General features: G+C 32.2%; 1 protein-coding gene across 1 annotated transcript in view; it reads right to left on the bottom strand.

Moving 5' to 3' along the window:
- Nucleotides 1–747: 747 nt before the first annotated feature.
- Nucleotides 748–19,851, bottom strand: part of LOC145321515 (uncharacterized) — a 63,250-nt gene continuing 44,146 nt past the window's right edge. The window contains exons 9-18 of the mRNA XM_080162958.1: nucleotides 18,283–18,503; nucleotides 14,206–14,302; nucleotides 13,037–13,159; nucleotides 10,952–11,042; nucleotides 10,285–10,417; nucleotides 7,838–7,918; nucleotides 6,699–6,771; nucleotides 2,312–2,385; nucleotides 1,120–1,211; nucleotides 748–751 (exon numbers count right to left, since the gene is read on the bottom strand). Coding sequence (XP_080019084.1) covers nucleotides 748–751; nucleotides 1,120–1,211; nucleotides 2,312–2,385; nucleotides 6,699–6,771; nucleotides 7,838–7,918; nucleotides 10,285–10,417; nucleotides 10,952–11,042; nucleotides 13,037–13,159; nucleotides 14,206–14,302; nucleotides 18,283–18,503 — 989 coding nt within the window. The remainder of the gene's footprint in view (nucleotides 752–1,119; nucleotides 1,212–2,311; nucleotides 2,386–6,698; nucleotides 6,772–7,837; nucleotides 7,919–10,284; nucleotides 10,418–10,951; nucleotides 11,043–13,036; nucleotides 13,160–14,205; nucleotides 14,303–18,282; nucleotides 18,504–19,851) is intronic.

The raw sequence follows: 19,851 nt of genomic DNA, 5'->3' as shown, positions 1-19,851 counted from the left end.
TGTCACTAAAGGGCCAAACCCTGAGGGGTAAATAACATCACTTGAAAATGTTAAAAATATTGTAAAAACGAGTATTGTCTGAGAAAGAACATAGATAGCATTACAGATTACTCACTTATTTAGATTATTCAGTTATAAAATTTTTTATTTAATATTTAGCCTTAGTTTTAATGTATGTCTTTGAAGTAGACAACTAGCGAACCTGGTGGCTGAGAGCTAAACTATTAATTTTTTATTAGTAAACATTTAAAAGTTTTATCATGTTAATTAGATTTAAATATTACATTTAGGCTAATTTGAAAAAAAATAAATTTTTGATCATAAAATGTGAACCCTCCTATTTTTAAACTAGGCGAAACATACTTTTCTGCTGCACTAAGACCGTCCGCGGCTGTTTGTTTTTTAAGATTCTAAATCAAATTGTATTTTAAATATTTTCTTTAATTTTTTTTAAAACTTAATAAATTACAGAAAAATAATAATAATTAATAAGATAAAATTTTTTATATTTTTTTTTACATATAGAATAGGTTATGATTAAGATGCAAAAAGCCGCGGACGGTTTAGATAAATAGCAGACAAATTATTTTAGTAGGGGGGAAGTAATATTTTACAATGAAATTGGGGTGAGTATTCATCCTCTTATCCTTTTTCCTTATGAAACACAGGCTGGAAAATTAACAGATTTGACACCAAAATGACTTTTTTTTTCTTTGAATGAAAGTTTATAGTACAGGCAAATATAATTTAACTGGCAGAATTTTTTTATTTTAGATGGAATCATACAATAAAAATGACCAACGATTGGCCAATATAAATTGTAACTGACTAATCGTAAAATAAATACTGGCCTATCATTGAAATTTTGTATTGTATGACGTCTTTTTTTATAGCTGCTTCGAATTACAATAATTCTTAAAAAACAACTTTTTGAAGATGCTGTGAGTATTGGTGCAAAAAATATGACGTAACAAAAATAATTAGCCAATGAGAGGCCACTATAAATTTTACCATGGGTCAATAACAGCCTCTCATTGGCTAATTTTTTTTGTTACGTCATATTTTTTGCACCAATACTCACAGCATCTTTTTGAATAATTAAAAAATATTTTAATGGACAATTCCTTCTGTTGTTGTTGTTTTTGATAATTAGCCGCGCTGTACACAATGTCTGTGGTCTTGTATGTTCCTTCATCATCAGATAATATATCCTGGAATAATTAGAAGGTTTCGTGAATTTTATTATGGTTTTCAGTATACATATCCCTTGTCTATAGCATAAATTTATGTACCTTTTACTATTATCCTATAATTGATAGGTTTTGAGAGTTTAATTATGGTTTTCAGTATATTTGTCCGTTACCTATAGCATAAATTTCTGTATCATCAGATAATATATCCTAGAATAATTAGAAGGTTTCGTGATTTTTATTATGGTTTTCAGAATACCTATCCCTTGTCTATAGCATGTATTTATGTAGTATTATACACGGAGAAAGGGAGAGGACAATTAATCTAAAATTCATATTTCCGACAGTATTGGACTTTATTATCTTATAATAAATGGGTTTTGTTATTTTTAATAGGATTTTATATGAAAGAAGGTTTCGTGATTTTTATTAGGGTTTACAGTATACTTATCCCTTACCTATAGCATAAATTTATGTAGTATTATATGTACCTTTAACTATTATCCTATAATTAATAGGTTATGTGAATTTTATTATTGCTTACAGTATACCTATTCCTTGCCTATAGCATGTATTTATGTAGTATTATATGTACCTTTAACGTCTATTATCCTATAATAAATAGGTTTGTTATTTTTAATAGGATTTAATAGGATAGAAGGCTTCGTGATTTTTATTATGCTAATACTGTATTTTATATCCAGTAAAATCTCGCAAACAATATAAATGGTCCAAAACTATTTAGCAGGGGAGGGTAGGTCAATACTTCGACCCTCCATAGGTTTTATCATGAGAAAAGAAATTATAAAGATAGTTTAAAACCACCGAATGACCTATACAATATAAAAATCTTAGCAATTCTAAAAAGACAACAAAGCGACCTGGCATTATAAAAAGGAAATAAAGGTTAGCAACTTAGCATTAATTTACTTTTCTGTCAATCGTATATTAAGGCTATGAATATAGAAAAAAATCTATTTTGCTATTAACAAAATATATTTAAAAATTATACAATGTGGTAATACTTTATCTATAAATTTTACCATATTGGACTAAAACAATAGAGGGGGAAGTGGCCAGGTATTTGTTTGGGTCATACATTTATACTATTATTATTTTACCTTTTCTTTCCTATGAACAGCTGATGTTGGTGGTTTGCTACTTGATTTCGTGCTTTCCAACTTTGTAGATTCTTCTGAAATATCAAAAGTTTTAATATCAAATTTCCTAGTAAACTTAAATATGATTTTTTTGTCAATTTCCCTCATTCTCTCAAATTGCAATGTCGATCGCAGAACCACTCCCCTTAATTCGTTTTTATTTGTTTGTTTATTACTTTAAGTGCGGTTATGTTAAGTTATATTTGGTTCTGGGTATACCCGCAGGGTTATGATACAACATGTATATGCCATGCAGGGTTAGACATAGGGGAAAAAATATAACCCCTGATCTTTAAAAAATTTGGGGGTGTGGTGTGTTCAGTGCTCGAAAGGCACTTTGTAATAAATATCAGATTTTCCTTAGAATAGGAAATAAATCATATATTTCTTCTCTCATTCATATTTAAGAAATTTATCAAAAAGTAGCAGAATGTATGTGTGCTAGTCTTTTGAAGGCAAGAATCATTGCTTTGAAAGGCGACTTTTTGGTGGTCTTAAATAGTTAAATAGTTATGTAGTTTTTTTGCTAGCTAAAATAACTATACCCCCCATTACCCCATCCATCCTCTCCCCTCCTACTAGATCAACGAACTTACCAATAAGTCAATGTTAGAAATCTATACTGACGACAATTTTTCCTATTATTCGACCTATATTTATTATTATAGCTATCTAAGAAATTAATTCTTATTTGTTGAAAATGAATATTTTTGTAGGTTTGACTTTCGCAAAGCATTTGATATGCGGTTAATAACAAATTATATAACAAAAAGAAAATATTTTTATCATAAAAGTATAAATAATTTTTATTTCTTTTAGGGGATAAATTTCAAATTTAGATTTTTAAGTCAAGAACATTTACCTATTTAAAAATACATAATTGTTTTAAAATTGTTGAAAAGGTCTTGTAATTCATTAGTTGCCTGAAGCGAAAGCAAAAGTGTAAACATTCCAGGGATTTAAAGGGATAAGACAATGGTTCTTAAATTGTTGTACACCCCCAATGATGATACACAAAATCATCCCTACTTTAGATTACGAGAAAGCTCAAAGTGTCATGTAAGACGTCATAAAAATCCGTCTCTTTTTTAGGGGTCTCCTTTCCCACTTATTCTCTATCCCTTCTTTATAGACGTATTTTTATGACGTCACACATGACACTTTGAGCTTTCTCTAAATTACAATTATAATAAAACTTTGTAATAAACAGGACAATTTCCCCTCCCTCCCTGAAACATTCAGTAGTCTCTGGGATAGTGAAATGGAGATATGATAAGTATTTCTCCTAAAATTCTATATATTAATTTATTTCCTGAACTTCTATTCATTAATTTTGAAGATAATTAAAGTCCCTTCACAGATTATGACGTCATACGATAAAACAACCAATAAGAGGCAAGCATAAATTTTACCATTGGTTAGTGAATACTGGCCTCTCATTTGCTATTCTATCTATTCTATTCTAAAAAAAGTGATGTACATTCATAATTATGCCGAAATTGAAAGAATATATTTTTTACCTATCCATTTATTCTTACTCTAAACTACAAAGATTTTTTAAAGGGCAGGTTTCTAAATGATAATTTATGTACAGTGAAAAACATTTTTGGAAAAACTTTTTTTTGTCTGTAGCATAGACGTCCAAGGGAGGGGAGGTAAAGGAGTGATAACCCCCCCCCCAAAAAAATGAATTTAGGGGTGCCGTAGGCACTCCCAAAATTTTGGATTTTCAATTTTTACCCCCCCCCCAAAATAAAAAAAAAATGTCTCTATAAATTAAAGATTACCACCCCCCCAAAATTTTTATTTTCAAAATTTTACCCCCCCCCCACCCCCCAAATAAAAAAGCTTGAATGCCCCTGGTCTGTAGTGAAAGATCGGGCTAACCGCTGAACCTATATGCCATTTACACTTAAGCTTCTTTTAGGTTGTGAGGTGGTTTTAGGCTATTTGATTATTAACCTCAGGATTGTTTTAGGCTAATTTTATGCCCCCCTAGATGCGAGAAGCACAACAACTTGTAATGCTATTTATAGAAGGGGGTGAATGTTGTTTTCTCTTATTCATATCCCCCCAGGCCCCCCCCTCTCAAAATAATTGAACGTACCCAGACAATCTTTGGAAAACACATTACCAAAGTACTTAATAATACTAACGGATGTTTTCAAACTTATTTTAGCCAAAAATAGACTGTTTTCGGTTTATATAAATTTAATAGTATTAAGTTTTAAGATAAGCCGATTAATTTTGAGACTATTATAGTTAGGGTTCATGTTTCCAGGGATCTAAAGGGATAAGACAATGGCCAACAAATAGATATAAATCCCCAATGATTATATACAAAATTATCCCCTCTGTAGATGATAATTAGTGGTTGGAACGTTTGGACACTCAACTTTATGAACCAACCTATCAAAATCTAAAAAAGTTGTTGGGTCAACGAATAAGAATTCGTTATCATAAAACTTTGGGGACTGTGTGTAATAAACAGCCCAATGTCCACACCCTCCCTGACATGTTACCATGTGAAAAAAAAACTGAAGTTTCATAGCAGCGGTTTTCCTCTAAATGCTTAATCGAGCACGAAACTCTATCCCCTTATTTTAAAATATATTAAAATAAATAAGAGGAAGGGGGGGAAGGGTTTAGTTTTCTATTTTTATGTTTATTAATTTATGTAAGATTTAGTTAGGATTGATCAAATAACCTACCCTCTTATTTCAATTGATTTTAAATATAAGGGAAGGGGGTGGAGATAGTGCTCGATGGGTACTTTAAGGGAAAGCCCCCAAAAAATTAAATATGATAAAAAAAAATAATTTAATCCTTTTTTTCGGGAAGCCAATCACCCATCACATGTTTATAAGTCCTTTTAAATCAACGTGAATAATAAATTATAGTACTTTTTTTCCAAAAAAAGAAAAATGTTAAAATATCTTTTGAAAATCGCACCAGGCCTTTTGGCCTAAATTACTGAAAAACTTTTAAATGCCAATACTGAACAAGTAAGATTGTATCCATATCAATTGCAAAAAAGATTTAAAAATTTAATTAATTTTTACTTTGGGTAATTATTTCTTGAGGGATAAAAAAGGGGAAGGCAGGCCTTTCAGAGATCTAAAGGGATAAGACAATGGCCGATAAATTGATGTACATCCCCAGTGTTGATACATAAAATTACCCCTTCGGTAGATTAACGTTTTAGATTTTAGTAGATTAGTTGTTTAAACGTTTAAACACTCAATTTAATGAATTAAAATTTATGAAATCCCCAAAGTTGTTAAGCAAACCAATCAGAAAACGTTATTGTAAAACTTTGGGGATTAGTGTATTTTACAACCCCTTGGCCCCCTCTTTCTGCGGGCCTTTCCAATTTAAAATTTAAGAATGGTGTTTCGCATGCATGATTTTAGAGAAGCAACACCCTCCAAAAATATGGAAAAATACTATTTTACATTCTTTTGCGTTTTATGTTTACTAAAAGCTTTTTTTTTAAAGTAAAGTTTTTCTATAATTAATTCTTTAATTTTTTGACAATCTATCTTTTAACATATCCGTAAATTGTATTCTGTAATTAATCAATTTTGCGACAATTTCATATATCAATTTGTTAAGACTTAATCTACATTAAGTGTTAATGTTCGTTTGTCCTAACGTCTGACATAGAGCTCCGCTTTTATGGATGTTGTCATCCTTGTTTTTTATTGCTTTATATGCTTTGAATTGATTTTATACAAAGCACTTTTTAATCAATTTAGTATTATAAATTCTTTGTTATATATATACAAAAGATTAAAAGTTAAGTAATATTCTTTTTTATTAAATTTTATGGAAAAGGAAAATTTAAGCTTTTAGGTGCCAGTATATAAAAAATATCAATAGTACATTTTGAGTAATTATTAAAATATTTGAACGTATATTATTTAAAGCTATTGATATAATATAAGAATTGCGTTTTATATGGTTGAAGGTTAAATTTTTACTTGGACATAAATATTAGACAAATCCAAAATATAAAAGTAAAAGGATGTCTTTCTCTGTGTGGGTTTGTCTGTATGTGTGTAGCATGGGATCCTGCTTACCGCTTACTGATATGGTTCTCCTTTACATTAAAAATTCGCATAGGTCCAAGGTAAGATTTTAACTATTTGGGGGAAAGGGCACCACCACCAACCCAAGAAAAATCGACTCTATAAAAAAATACCTCTTTAAAAAACTGTCCTTTTCTTATAAAACTATCAAATGACCATCACCAATTCGTTTCTTACAGACAGACGGACAGACAGACATTTCGAATTATAGAGTAGCATAACTACTAAAAGAGAAGCCTATAACTAAAATGTTCTACCTGCGAATTTTAATAGGTTTTCCAGTTCAGCCTCAAATTGTCTTTGAATGTCTGTGATTTGAGCATCTAATTCCTAAAAATAATAAATAATAGTTGGTTTATGGGTGAAAAATTTCTACATTATATCATTTTATGCGCGCCTAGCATTTAGGGGCTCTGTATTTTAAAGTGAGAAGGAGGGGCAGAACTATAGCCAAAAACTATACAAATAAAGTTATTTCTATGATAACAAGGATGACAAAATCCATAAAAGCGAAGCACTGAAACGGTAGGACAAACGAACATTAACACTTGAATAGTGTCTGAACTGCATAATCGGAATATAAATGTATATGAGTTAAATCAAAATTGTAAGTAAATTTGTTGAAAAACTGCTTGATACAGGATAATGTTTATGGACATACTTACATTTTTAGGACTTGATTATAGAGTTGCTTCGCTTATAATGTTGTTATTTGTTGTCCCAGGAATCAATATACCAAAAATTAAGATCAAATGGATAATTAGATCACTTAAAAATTTGTTGTTAAAAAAGTAGAAAAATCAACATGTTTAAAATGGACGTACGGACGTTCTGGTCATGATTCTAAATCGTACCCAACTACTACAGGAATCGTCATGCAAAATTTGAAATCGATAGGATAGTTCTAACATGCCTAAATTAACGAAAAGAGCTATCCGCTACGTACGGACGGACGGACTGACCCTAATTATAGAAAAGCTTCGCATTTAAAAAGCCTAAACCATTCCTGGACATATGCCATGATTCTCTAGAAATAAGAAGTCAGTTTCGGACAACCACAAAAACAAACATTACTACTTTATATAATAGGATTTATCAGATTCATTGATCTTTGCTTTTCTGGATAATGTCATTATTTTATATGTATTTTCTCGTATTCATTCGAATCCGGTGGATAGGAACCGGTTCTCATCCATACGAAAAAACTATGTCTAGCATCGTATTATATCCAGCTTTCTATGAATATAAAAATGTACAATCATAAGATTAAAACCAGTTTTTTTAGCCCGTGCCTTCGGCATCTCGGGGCTAAAAAACTGGTTTTAATCTTATAATTGTACATTCTATATCCGCGGAAAGCCGTTTATAATACGATGAAAGAAATAACTATTCTCACCTTTAAGCTGTCTCTATCATACTTTGGTGTGGAGTTGAGCTTTGGCCGTTTGACGACAGGGGGAGACTGCGTCTGTGTCAACTAGCATTTTAAGACATGTTTTTAATAATTTGGTCAGTTAAATATCCTTATAATAAAGTAAAAGGATGTTTGTCCTTCTGTGTGTCTGTTTGTACCGAAGGATCTCGCTAACCGCTGAACCGATCGGGTTCTCCTTAACAGGGTAGCTACTCATAGTTTCCAGGAAGGTTTATAACTATTTTGGGGGAGGGTACCACCACCCCCCTAAGGGAAATCGCCCCTATAAAAAAATACCCCCCCAACAATTTATTTTTTAAAAATAAAATTAAAAATAAGGGGGGGAGGGGGCACTTCCCCCCCCCCAAAAAAAAAAAAAAAAATTTCCAAACCCAAAAACTTTTTAAACCCTATTCTTTTAAAATCTAAAATAAGAAATTGGGTTATCAAATTCGACTTCCCCCTCCTCATGTGCCCCTAGAGTCCTCTAGGGGGCGTATTCGCTAGTAGTTTTTTAAGGCAAAGTTTCTCTACAAGTTCCTGTCTGTCCGTCAAATCGTATTTTTGCGATGCTTGTTGTATGTAAGGTAAAGTAAGGGTAAGGCTATAGCAACTCAAATATCTTATACAAGGTCCTAGGACAAACGCAGGAGTCCCAAACGTCAGAGTCGACAAACGCAGGAGTGGACAGCTAACCTAACCTAACCTATTTTAGACCATCTTATAGGTTTTTTTTGATTTTCTAACCCCTGCGGGAAGCTTGTCTGTACATTTATATCTTAACCTAACCTAATATGTATAAAAATACTAAATTAACTTAATATTTTAACACTCCTGTGTTTGTCCACCCCGAAGTTTGGGACTTTAGCGTTTGTCCTGGGACATTATACAATGTTTTTATCTCATATACTGTAAGTTGATTATTATTTTGTTTAAGTTTATACCATCCACAAAAGTATCTAATTTCTTATGAAATCATATTGGATTATTATTATTTAATATTTAATAATGATACATTTAGAAAAATGCTCCAAAGGGGTAATTTCACAAAGTGAATTTAAACTTTAGTGAACTGCATATTTTTTTCTGTTCGATAGTTTAAACTACATCTTTAGGACATATTTGAAAGAATTTAAATTTTCTACCAGGTAGTTTTTAAAAACATCAATACTTGAAAATCATACTTTTTGGATATATGCAACATTAATGGCTGTCCTGTTTTCACAAAAACAGCATGACGACTATATTGGAGGTGCCTTATTGATTGCAAATTATTGAAATACAAAATTATATGTGTTAGATGGTATTCTTGTAACTTATGCTTGCAATCAAACTTGTTAAATGCACTTCATGCAACTATCAATTTAGTTTGTTAGTTGTAAAATATTATTATAGCCCTGTCAAAATAAGTCTAAACTCATGTTGAAATTAAAATTCCATTAGTGTTGTAAATTTAAAGCTTCATGAAAATTACATTCCGAACTAGACATGACAAGCAGGGAGGGAGGGGATATTGGGCTTTTTATTACCTAGTCTCCAAAGTTTAAAAATAACGATTTTTTATTTGTTGGCTCAACAACTGTGGGTACTTTTATTAAATTTTGATTGATTGGTTCATTTAGTTGAGTGTCAAAACATTTCAACCACTAATTGTAATCTACAGAATATGTAATTTTGTTTATAATAATTGGTGATGTACATCAATATATTGGCCATTGTCTTATCCCTTCAGATACCTGCTAGGCAATGAACAAGTGAATTTAAGAACCATCAAAATAATAAGATTCATAAAAGAAAAGCAAAATAATTTGCTGATAAACAAACTTACCATATCTATAGATTAAGTTTTTGATAAAAAGGTTTAGACACATTTAATTTTTTACCAGTTAAACCAGATTTGATAAATGTCCCCAAAGTTTTTAAAACAATAAATCTTCTTGAATCTTTGGGTACCAAAAATATTTGCATTCTAATGTCCCCAGGGGCGTCCAAGCTTTTTATTTTGGGGGAAGTAAAATTTTTTAAAGGGGGGGGGGTAATTTGTTGTTGGAGGGGGGGTAAAATGGCGCGCGAAGCGAGCTGCAATTTTTTTTACAGCCCCCCCCCCCCCAAATGTTTACCCCGGGGGTAGAATTTGTTTGGGAGGGGAAATTACCCCCCCTGAAATCTGTTGGCAGGGGTAAATTTTTACCCACCAAAAAATTTACCCCCGGGGTATTTGGAGGGGTGGGGTTTTTCCCCCCCAAAAAAAGGGGGGTAAATACCCATCCTAAATGGTTGGGGGTTATTACGGCACCCCCAAGGTAGGGGTAAATTTTAAATGGGGGGGTAATCACCCCTTTACTTCCTTGAATGTCCCCTCCCTCCATGAGAATTGTTCATTTTTAGAAGCTAAATTAATCAAAAATAAAATATCATGACTAAAAAACCTGATTATTTGAACTACTATTGTTAATATCCGCCTGTCTGACCGCTGTGTTGCTTGTTTCCGCCCTTCTAGAGCTGCTGCTGTTAGTCGCCGCGCCGGTCACTCTGCTGCGGCTTGTTTCCTCAAGGTCAACGCTAGGAGTGTGTTGTTTATACAAAGCGCATGATTTTTAAATGAATAATATGAAAATACTCAAAATAGTAATACCCTTTACAAAACTGAAGTCCTGCATTTTAGGACACTGCAGGTAAAGGCCCCGTTGGGGTTTTAATTACTTTTAAAAATTAAGGGGGGGGGGGTGACTTTAAAGCTCAACAGACACTTTGTGGAAAAACACCAATTGTTCTTTGTCAATATAGATGAAATTATATTCTAAAACTAGCGATTACGCCCCTAGAGGCCTTAAGGTTAGTGGGAAGAAGTCGACCCCCCCCCCATTTTAATTTTATGTTTAAAGGAGAAAAAGAAAAAAATTGGAGTAGGGGGAATATACCCTCCCCCAAAATAGTTAAAAACCTTTCCTAAAAATATAATAAGTTTCACTTTAAAGTAGAACATTATGGGTTCAGCAGTTAATAAGAGCCTTTGTTACAGAAAAAAAAATACTTTATATAATAGGATAAATAGGTAATTTGCACAAACTATTTTAACAGTTTTTGTATAAACACCTGCGATTTGCCGCGCTATTGAATGTAGTATGCCCATTATTGTGTGCACTGTTATTGTTAGTAGTGTAACTGCTGATCGCACCCTGACTACCTGAAATATAATAAGCAATGCTATATCTGGCTATGGACTGTCTCTCTAATTTTTAAAAACCAAGCTTTTCTATAATTATAGTCGGTCTGTCCGAAACGGATAGCTTTTTTGTTAATTTAGGCATGTTATAATTGTCCTATCGATTTAAAACTTTACATGGGGGTTCTTGAAGTAGATAGATACGATTTAGAAAGTGTAGCAATATTATAATCGTTACCAGAATGTCCGTGCGTTCATTTTAAACATGTTAAAACTCCTCAGAGCTTCGCTTTTATGGATGTTGTCATCCTTGTTACATTAATTTTTTTACTACTACGGCTACACCTCTTAGAGACCCTGAATGAAAGAGCGGTATGGGGAGATCAACGCTCCATCTACAATTTCAGTCAAACAAGGATGACAACATCCATATAAGCGAAGCACTGAAACGGTAGGACAAACGGACATCAACACTTGTATAGTGTCAGAACTGAATAATCAGAATATAAATGTATAAGAGTCGAATCAAAATTGTAAGTAAATTTGTTGAAAAACTACCTATTACAGGATAATGTTTATGAACATACTTACATTTTTAGGACTTGATTATGGAGTTTCTTCGCTTATAATAGTGTACTTTGTTGTCCCAGGAATCAATATAACAAAAATCAGATCAATCGGATAATTAGATCACATAAAAATTTGTTGTTAAAAAAGTAGAAAATCAACATGTTTGAAATGGACGTACGGACATTCTGGTAATGATTATAGAGTTGCTACGCTTTCTAAATCGTACCGAACTACTACAGTAATCACTATGCAAAGTTTGAAATCGATAGGACAATTCTAACATGCCTAAATTAACGGAAAAAGCTATCCATCTCAGACGTACGGACGGACAGACGTACGGACGGACCGACCCTAATTATAGTAAAGCTTCGCTTTTAAAAAGATAAAGTAAATTTTATGGAGGGCTATAACTTATTTCTAATGGCGTTGGTGGGAAAATCTTTTAAATTGAACACAACAAAAGACATATTGTTATGAAACCCTTTGCAATTGATTTATCAATAGCTTTATTGTTTTCAGTTTAATCCTATTGAAAGATAAGTGTTATTTACATTCATGATAGAGCAAAAGTACTTACATAAAATAATACTTTCTAATGGATTGAAACTAATGAAAAATATTTTTGTGTCAAAGAAAATATCAATTTAATTATGCAATCAATAAAAATATAAAATATCATATAAAGAGAAACAGAACAGGGTATTGTCCCTTTCTCGGCAACGCCTCTTAAGGGGCGTTCCGTCGTATTTTCACTGTAGCTCTTCCCCTACTTCTAGTCCCTGTGGGGGCTCTAACCCTGCGGGGTCATTTGCCTAACTCTGCGGGGCAATCACCTAACCTAACTAAATCTAACCTAATCTAAAATAACCTAAAATCAAGGTACTGTTAAAATACGACGAAACGCCCCTTAAGAGGCGTTGCTACAAAAGGAAGCATACTCGAACAATTTAATTATTTAATTTTAGAGGAGAGGGAAGGTTTATTTCAATTTGGAATTTATTAATATTAATATTGTTCCTAAATTCTATAGATAAAGTTTTGTACAGTGTTGAGTTAATTGATACAATTTAAAACGTTGACAAAGGTTATTTATACAATCAAATAGTTATTAAATATTGCATAGCCCCTTGATGGCCCCTCTATTGTCTCTTAATTCCCTTTTGCAAATATGCCCTTTGTTGCCTCTCCATCACTCCTCTATCACTCCTCCATCACCCCTTCACTGCCCCAAAGCAGTATAATCGCCTCTTGTTATAAAGGGTGTTCATTGTCTCTTAAGAGGCTATGTCACCAAACCGACTATAGCCAATACTAATCTTTGCAAATGTATAAATGCCAAGGACAGGACATTGTAAAGGAAACGAATAATGTTATTCTCTTGACTGCATAGTCATATAGACAGCCATACATACATCCCTGATGATTTGATGAAAAATAATAATCACCTGACTTATTAACACTATATTGTCCTCCGTAAGAACTGGTCAACTGCTGTTGCTGTGCTTTGGTGGTTGATGACGTCATCATTGATGATGAACTAGATGATTTTTGCATGGAGTAGGAGGACTAGAAATTTATATAATGTATACTTGATATAATGGATATCGAAACTGTACATATGACAGTAGTAAAGGTGTAATTTTGACAGTGGATAAAAAAAATATTGCCAAAAATACAGCTAAAATCGAAATTGACAAAAACACACCCACTTTTTGTCAAATACACAGTGGCTGTATTTTTGCTAGTGGTAAAAGGGGCAGCACCCCATCCAAATATGTGGATATTATGACAGGGAAAAAATTGTCGTCTATTTAGGTTGCTAACAAGGAAATTACTTAATGATCAGTTTGTTCAACCAGTAGAAGGAGAGGGATGGGGTAAATTGGGATGGAATATTTTCTTAGCCAGCTACAAGTTTCACATTACTATAGTACATGATAATCTGGTGTAAGATCCAAGTAAGAATGAATTAATTCTCACAATAAGATGTTTGTCTTAGTAAATAACATTAGTTCTCTTTAACAGCAAAAATTAAATTCTAGCTCCCAAAGTTTTATAATAACGTTTTCTTATTCGTTGGCTTAACTTCGTTGTGGACTTTTATTTAATATCAATTAGTTGGTTCATTAAGTTTAGTATCCAAACCTTTTTTAACCACTATTTGTAATCTACAGAAGGGGTAAATTTGTGTATAATCATTTGTGATGTACATCAAATTGTTATCCATTATCTTATCCCTTTAGATCCCCGGGTTATGTGTTTTAAAGTTATGTTTTTAAAGATAAGATTATGTTTAGTAAAGACAAAATACGACAAATGTAAAAAAGTATTAGAGCAGAAAAGATTGCATTTTTGCCAGGGATCTAAAGGGATTAGACAATAGTCGATAAATGATGTACATCCAAATTATGATACACAGAATTACCCCTTAGAATTACAATTAGTATTTGAAATGTTTGGACACTCAACTAAATGAACCAACCAATCAAAATACATTAAAAGTCACCAAGGTTATTAAGACAATGAATATGAAAACATTTGGGGATTAGTGTGATAAACATACCCAATGTCCCCTTCCTCCCTGGATTTTTGCACAGTGACAATATACATTCCTGTGTTTGGGAGAAGGCTTTTGTAATTTGTTGTTGTTGTTGTGAGCTTAGAATTTGTGACTTGCTCATACTACTACTGCTCATCTTTTGTTCCTCCTCCTAAAATAACAAGGATGACAACATACATAAAAGCGAAGCTTTGAAATGTTAGGACAATCGAACATTAATACTTATATAGCGTCAGAACTGAATAATCAGAATATATATGTATGTAGAAAAGTCGAACGAAGCAAAATGGTAAGTAAAGCTGCTGAAAAACTGCTCAAATAGAGAATATTGTTTAAGGACATACTTACATTTTTAGAACTTGATTATAGAGATGCTTCGCTTATAACAATGTAATTTGTTGTCCTTGGAATCAGTATTCCAAAAATCAGATCAATCGGATAATTTTATCACATAAAAATTTGTTGTTAAAAAAAGTAAAAATCAACATGTTTAAAATGGACGTACAGACATTCTGGTTATGATTAAAAGAGTTGCCATGCTTTCTAAATCGTACCTAACTACTACAGGAATCACCATGCAAAGTTTGAAATCGGTAGGACAATTCTTACATGCCTAAATTAACGAAAAGAGCTATCCGTTACGTACGGACGTACAGATGGACTACTGACGGACGGGCCGACCCTAATTATAGAAAAGCTTCGCTTTAAAAAAAAGAAAACAACTTTTTAGTAACATCCTATACACTGAATTGGTTGGATGTTTGTTTTTCAATTTCCGAAATTGATATACCACTTCAGTATTTGCTTGGTTCTTTCCCTCAAAGTTGCTAGCAAGCACAGAAACCCATCCCTTATTTTTGATATAAATAAAAAAATTATGGATGGATAGTTTTTTCCTTATGCCTTACCCCTGCGTGATGCCTTATCCCCCAAAGACAATTACCAACGATGCCTTAACCCTTAAGGACTACACTGTATTCAATAAAACCTACCTAACCTTAGCTAAGGTAACAACTGGAGAAAGAAGAAGAAACCTTCCATAACCCCCCCCCCCCCCTCAACCCTTCATTTTCAATTTATTTCAATGTTAAGGGGGAAGAGATTCTGTGCAGGAATGGGCAACATTTGCTTCCAGGAAAACTTTGTATTTGTCCCATGAGGTTCACAGTCACACCCTAGTAATGACAATCTAACATTATCCAACTACAATACACTATATGTATTGTATTTGTCACATGAGGTTCACACCCTAGTAATGACAATCTAACATTATCCAACTACAATACACTATATGTATTGTAAATGTACATTTTGTACTGTTTCAGGGGATAAAATATTTATTTATGTATTTCTTAAAATTTTTATCATAACTTCCATAACTTTTAAGAGTAAGAGAATTCTAATGTTTCATAAGATACAGAATAATAGGAATTTAAAAGTTATCTCCTAAAAAAATACTAAACCCCCAAACTGTAAATTCAGCCCAAAAAGAAAATTTTAATTGAACAACAAATTTCATGTAAGTTAAAAAATATGACTTTCTTAGCTAAAACTTTGTTTGTAAAATTGTTGAACCTTAAAAAAGGATGACAACATTCATAACCAAAGCTCTACAATTAGAAGAAAGAAAAAATGAAACATAATTCTTTTAAAGTGTCAGAACTTATTAAGCATAACAAAAATTTGTAAGGCTAAACAAAATTGTACATAATTTTTTTGCAAAATTTCTTAAATACAGGATACAGTAAAAGGACATACTTTCGTTTTTAAGATTGATTATAAAGTTTGCCTCGTTTATATTTTTGTACCTTGTTGTCTAAGGAATTGTCATTATATAGTTGCTACGCTTTCAAAAACGTACCTAACTGCTATAGGAATCATCATGCTAAATTCTAAGATGTCTAAATTAACAAAAGGAGCTAACCGTTACGGACGGACGGACGTACGGACAGACTGACCCTAATTCAAGAAAAGCTTGCTTTAAAAAAAAATAGTTGTATAGATCACAAAAAAAGAATGCTAAAAAGTTTCTTTGATGTCTTGAGTGATCATAGTGAGAGAAAGGTCAACAACAAATAACTTATCTTCTTTTCATCTATTGAACATTTAGTTTTTTTTGTGTGTCATTTATGTGGTGCACTTTAATGTTCCGTAGTAAAAAAAGTAAAAAATCTAAAAAAATATTATTAAAAGATTTACCCGACACGTTAAAAAAGTATGCTATGTCAGGCGCATGTCATTAATAATAAGATTAGGGGGAATGCTTGGCCCATATACAGGTGCAACTCATTACAATGCACAGTTAGGACTTCTAGACACAGGTCGTTCAATTAAAGGGTTGGATGTCTATTGACGAATGGATGCTATGCACGAAGTATGTTTAAAGATGCTTTGAGGGATCTGCGAAGCAACACCGTTCCTCATAGAACCAAGAGAAATATTAATTTAAACTAGTATTTTTAAAATTAGTTTTTAGATAATGTTTTCTCATAATAAGACTAATCCAATAAACCTTATTTTTTACCATAATTGTTTGGAAATATTTGAAATTATGTATTCAATTGTTTTAACAACTATAAAACTAAAGCTAAATTGTATTTGTACTCTATAAATGCAAATGCTAAATGAAACATGAAGTATTTACATGGGAATCATCTAATTAAATTTTACACCTGCGCTTATTTACGGCTCATTTCAAATATTTGAAATACGAAATTATACATACATGATAAGGATATTCGAGTAAAAATATTAAAACAAAATATGTATAAATACAATATTACTTTTTTCAATATTTAGATTTTCTATGGGAAGTTGAGAGGTGACCTCTCTCAAAATAGTTATAATCCTTCCATAGACTTTTTATAAGCTTCACTGTAATTGGAAAAAAATATAGATCCTATGGTCAGCAAGATCTTTAGGTATTCATATACATACAACCACACATCCTGTTGTTTTTTATATTTATACATACCTAAAACAGCTACAAGCTTGCAAAATTAAGTTAAAAAGGGAAAGAAAACTTTAATTCAGAAACAATATTAGATTATTATATAAAATCTTCAGTAAAGGATTTTTTGAATAAATTTTTAAAAAATGGGCCATGTTTATTATTTCAGGCCAGGTCAGGTTAGGTTATGCTGGATACTTACTGGGTAACTCCATTTGATTAGGAACCCTACAGGGGTCGGGCGTAAGGGGAAAACCATCCCCACATGCACTTTTAGGGGAAGCACCGAATTCACTTTCATATCTATCTATATCTCAACCATTAAATAAATTTTCTCCATTGATTTAAAGGGATAACACAATGCCCGATAAATTGAAGTACATTATTAAAAAAAAACTTTAGGGACTAGTGTAACAAACAGTTCAATGTACCCTCTCTTTCTGATTTTCTGCCATATAATTTTATTAATGCTTGTATATGTTTAATATATCTAAATTTCGTTGTCATTTGACTAATGTGAATCAAATACAGATATTTGACCAAATTTGATGTCATATATTCAAATTTTCAAAATATTTGTTCATTTTAGTGTGACTGTTGTCATACAGGGATGTAAAAGGATAAGACAATGGCCGGTAAAATGATGTACGTCCTCTATTATGATACACAAATTACCCCTTCTGTAGATAACAATTATAGGTCTGAAACGATTGGACACTCAACTTAATGAACTTACCAATCACAATTTAATAAAAGTCCCCAAAGTTGTTAAGCCAACAAATAAAAACTTTAGGGATTAGTTTAATTAACAGTCCAATTTTCCCTCCTTTCATGACTGTCATAGGTAATTGGTCGTTTGACGCAACTGAAGTCAAATTGTATTACATAATTAATTATTCTTTAATTTACCTGGTACGGAAAATAACGGGGGAAAAAATTTGCTGCAAACATTTTAAACAGAAAAAATATAAGTTTTAAAAATCAAGTGTATTTAACAATATACATCCTTCATTTATATAACATCCTTCCGTCTGTCTATCTATCTTTATTGAAAAAAGCTTTATATTTTTCCAGTGACATTTTTATCAACATTGTAGTGGCTATTTGAATTCCAAAAGAGAAAATCGTCTTTAAAAAATTTTTTTTTTACGGTATAATTACTTTTTAAAATTAAAGCAAACCTGTTTAGCCAAATGTTCCGTGCTCAGTTGAAGAATCTTGGCCTGTGAGTAGCTTGGTGGCGGGGTCACGATTTCCGGGGAGTCGGTCCTGCCACCTCCGGGCAGCATAATGTCGCCTCCATCCACGGCGGTGCTGGCCTCTGTGACTGGGGGCCATAGAACTGTGCGCCCCCCACCACCGCTCGATGCCTCGGATGCTCTTCCCGCACCACTGCCACGACCTAAGGACAGAATATATCATTGTTAAAAGAAAAATCTATAAATATAGATATAGAAGCCCTTTATAGTGCCCATAAAAAAGGGGATAAATTTAAAAACTTTTATATCACGAATGACGTCATAATAGAATAGCCCATTATTCTTTTATGACGTTATTCGTGATAAATGTGTCCCCTTTTTTATAAGCACTATAAAGAGCTTCATAGTGTATAACACAAACAACTACCTGTCTTGGGGACTTTTTTCGTCTGCTATCAAATTGCTTTCTGATATTTTGTAGCAACTTGGCCGCTTTGATATTTACAACGCAATTGGCTGGTATTCAAAGACCCAATTAAAAGTTAGCACATGAACCACGAGTTGGGGACATACATTTATTTAATCCCTTCCCCCTCTATTGTTTTACTCTAATGTTTAAAGCAAGGATTCTAGATTTAGCGTTTAATTAAATCACACTATTATATATAGAAGTATTGTTCTATTGTTTGTCCGTTGAGATCTCGCTAACTTCTATCGATTGAGTTATTAATTTTAGGAACTATTTTTACGTATTGGGATGGTTTTATGCCATTTTTCTTCCCTCTACATTTCGAATATAGAGTCTCTAGATGCATGTAATTTGACGGGGTGAAGGTCGACCCAACCAAGAAAAAAGGTCCTTCTGATAATTCTATCATCTATTTATTAAATCTATTAATTTTGGTGGTTTTTATTTATACTATGTTTCATGCTTAAGCTAGGAGTATTAAACTTTTTAAAATGCAAAGAAAATGTTATTTTATTTGAAATAGGATATATTGCTAAAATACTTAATTTCAATGATTTTCAAATTTTCTGAATACGCAGCAAAAAATGCAATAAAGCTTGCTTGTGTGGGAAGTAAATAATGAATTTTTGCACAATATATGAATATTAAAAATTATATAAAACATATCTTCAAAAAATGTTTTTTTTACTTTCTTAAATTAAAAATCAATGTTTATTTTTTAAATAAATTAAAGATTTTAGTTGGGTTGCAACAAAATCTTTTCTCCAATTTGCTTTAACTTAAGACTATATTCCCTAGTAGTTTTTACCCCTTTTCGGTCAGATTAGAAATCCACAGTCACTAGATTTCAGATTTAAATCTGTCTCAATATGACTCTTTGTTACCAAAGTTCAGATATGACAAAATTTGACCAAAGTTCAGATTTCAATCTGAAATTTAGTGACATTATGTCAGGTTATTTTCTCATTTTTGGCAATGCAAACAAATCTGACACAATATCACCAAAAGTCATATATGACATTTAGTGACATAGAGTCAGAGTTGGGGAAATTACCTAATCTGACACATTATTGCCAAAAGTC

The sequence above is a fragment of the Acartia tonsa genome, chromosome 1 (assembly GCF_053477335.1).
Source record: "Acartia tonsa isolate MP-2025a chromosome 1, ASM5347733v1, whole genome shotgun sequence".
NCBI lineage: Eukaryota > Metazoa > Arthropoda > Copepoda > Calanoida > Acartiidae > Acartia > Acartia tonsa.
This window is presented reverse-complemented; position numbering and strand designations above follow the sequence as displayed.